This window comes from Lygodium microphyllum, chromosome 10 (genome assembly GCF_053477565.2).
Source record: "Lygodium microphyllum isolate KBCC chromosome 10, Lygodium_microphyllum_v1.1.10, whole genome shotgun sequence".
In the NCBI taxonomy this organism is placed as follows: domain Eukaryota; kingdom Viridiplantae; phylum Streptophyta; class Polypodiopsida; order Schizaeales; family Lygodiaceae; genus Lygodium; species Lygodium microphyllum.
The window spans coordinates 30,410,277-30,413,384 of NC_141144.1; the positions used below are offsets into that span (position 1 = coordinate 30,410,277).

Genomic DNA, 3,108 nt, shown 5'->3' on the forward strand with positions numbered 1-3,108 from the left:
TGTCAATCTCCTGACACAACTCCACATACACTGGAAGGTTGATAGACATGTCACCACAAAAGGATGAGTCCACCTTCTTCTCAAAGAATTCTTGGACTCCTGTATTTCCATCATTGTTACTCAATGCTGGCTCCTCTACATGCTCCAAGCTTTTGGTGGCCTCCAACCCTTGCAATATCGACCCCTCTATTTGCATATTATCCTCATCTATGCTCGAAACATCACTTTGATCATATACTCTCACACTTCGGGGAGCTAAAGGTATAACATATCACCATCTAGGTTGTCATGGATTTGGATAGAAGATTACATGTTCATAAACACGCACAAGAAAGATTAAACTATTGTGACATGTACCATGTCGTAATACAATTACAAACAAATGAGTTCATGCACCTGTTCACAATGGGCCATCAACACAAAGGTGTTGCACAAATCTGTCCATTTTATTTCGGAATCTATTTCAAGAAATCTAGATGGACCTCGTTGAACCGTTGCTCCAGCTCCTTCAAGTACCACTTTGAACCACTGCACATCGAATAGTATCATGGAGAAGCTACGGTAATCCACTGTAACAATACTTTGCAAGTTCCCAAAATACTCCATCTCATCTGTAACCGTGTTTAGATCCATTGTTCATCATCAGCTCTCTTGCTTGAACCTTGCCATGATACCACAGTCTATTGTGGAGCGCATTTTGTCAATACGCTCCACACGAAAATGCTGTTCGTGCGACCACGCTACACTATATGTTTTGTATTGTACATTGAAACACTCAAACTAGTTGTCCCATATAAAATATAGATACAACAAATCCTAAACACGTCATCACCTTTGGACTACATCCCCTCGAGAATTCCCACTCCTTGATTGAGACCTCCGTCCCTTTGCGAGACACTGCAGTCAAAGCTCCATGCAACCATCGCGTTGACATGAACCGCGGCATCTTCTCCATGCCCTCAGGATATCGAATCGGTCGATGGCACGTTGTCTAAGGGTTTTTGAAAGCAAAGTCGCATCTACAAAAGACCTTGACAAATTTCAAGATAGAAGATCAATCTAGCGAGATCAGATTCAATTTGAAAGCTCAATTTCAGATAATATGAGACATACAGTCAGCTACATCTGATTGGGAGCATCTCCAGTAAACGTCTTGACAAAAACGTCTATTACTTCAGGTTCAGTTGAAGGCTTATATAATATGTCAACCTGCTGGTCATTTACAGATGCTTTGTTTCTATATGTCTGCTCCTCTAAGATCTTTCTGATATTCTCCTTTTATCTAAATCTGTTAAATAGAAAATCTGCCACACGATGCCTCTGAAAAAGATACTCTATAGCAAGAAATATCGGTGATAATAGACGAATCAATGGATCATCCTATGTTAGATCCTTTCTATTCAAAGCGCTGCACAGTTCAGAAGTACAAGGCCTCAAAATAAATTCTCCGCAACAATATGAAATCGAAGTTTAAGGAGAAATTGAATCAGCTCCACATTGTTGATCCCTTTGTCTTGAAAATCTCAGCAGCGGAGATGTATTCTCGAACAATTTGCCACATTTGGATATTTATATCCATTAATAGGAATTGAAAGCCTGCTTCTGTTAATTTTGTAGCTTCAGTACTTCTAGGTAAAAGACCAGCATGCTGAAATGTCTGTTACAAGGTGGTAATTTGTTCAAATGCAAGTGTGGGTAGTGGAAACACAGGTTTGACTCCAAATTTAGCTAAAAATTTGAGCTTCTCTAGGATTTTCATGAAATCTAGACTTGAAGCTCTGTTACGTTCCAAGCTAAGTTCATGCTCTCGCTTCCTCCAAACATTTGAGGGAAGCGCTGTAATTGGCAGCACACATGGAGTTAGAGAGCTTCTAGAAGCCCGGTGTGGTGCTGGTAGTGGCCACTTCATCATTATTGTTGGAATTATCCATCGCCTTCATCTGCAACTTCGTCTCCTTGTCGTGCTATAGGACTCCTTCTGCGAGCTTTTCGTTCTCCTTCGATTCTCACCAGGTGTCACTGCTCACCAGCACGTTGTCCTTCATCGAGGTAGAAGATGTTGCAATGCCCCTCTTCGACTGCAGGTTGGTGTTCCCTTCGGCTCTCTGTGGCACATTGTCATCATCTTCAAGTCTTCTACTGTGTCTTTGTTACCAGCTTTTGCGTCATTTCATTGTCGTTTCTCCTCGCCATTGCGACACCTTCAACGTTCGTTATTGGTCTCTGTACTCATCCACTTTAGACTTCATTGAGCGTCGTCTTCTTCCACTATCCGTCTTCTTCTCCACCTTTTGTAGCAGCTTCCCCCCCCCCCCCCAGGCCTCAATACTCCGCACGTCCTTTTTTTATTTTGAGCCCCCTTTTTCTCTCCAGAAAAGCGGCCCCCTCAAAAAAGCAGTAGATACATACCATCACCAATTGTGCCCACAAACAGATCCCCTTCTAAACCTGATTTTTTAATATCAGCATGTACTTCTCTGCCTTTTTCTACAGCTCCCGTCACACCACACACTTTCAAGGAGAGAACAAATGTGACAGCATCTGGAGAAACTCCTTCTAGTTGCATCTTCTTCACACAGTTCACCACTTCCTCTCCAAACCCATGTTCAGCATAGCCTGGAAACAATGCATTCCACAAAACTACTTCACGGACTGGGATATTATCAAACACTTGTTGTACATCCATGAGCAAGCCACATTTCGCATACAGATCAACCACTATGCTACTAATGAAGAGGTCCATTTCCAAACCCTTTCGAACTATTTCACCATATAATGCCCATCCCATGTCCACATCTTTCTGCTGTGCACAAGCCTTGAACAGGGCAACGAATGTGTAACTGTTTGGTTGAACACAGTCATCTTGCATTTTCTGAAAGACCTGGAAAGCATGTGATAAATCCCCCATGTCATCATAGCCAAGGATAAGGGAACTCCAAGAATACTCATTGCGTTGTGGCAGGCAGTCAAACGTGTGCTGAACATCAAGCAAGCTCCCACATTTGGCATACATATCCACCAGTGTACTTCGATCTACATCTCTTTGAAACAGTTTAGTACTTCCTCACAAAGCCCATAATCGGCATATCTTGAAATGAGTGTAGCCCA

General features: G+C 42.3%; 1 protein-coding gene across 1 annotated transcript; it reads right to left on the reverse strand.

Moving 5' to 3' along the window:
- Positions 1 to 2,386: 2,386 nt before the first annotated feature.
- Positions 2,387 to 2,908, reverse strand: LOC148029845 (pentatricopeptide repeat-containing protein At4g18520, chloroplastic-like). The gene has a single exon (XM_087687316.1). The coding sequence runs from the start codon at positions 2,906 to 2,908 to the stop codon at positions 2,387 to 2,389; it is 522 nt and encodes a 173-aa protein (XP_087543442.1).
- Positions 2,909 to 3,108: the final 200 nt, after the last annotated feature.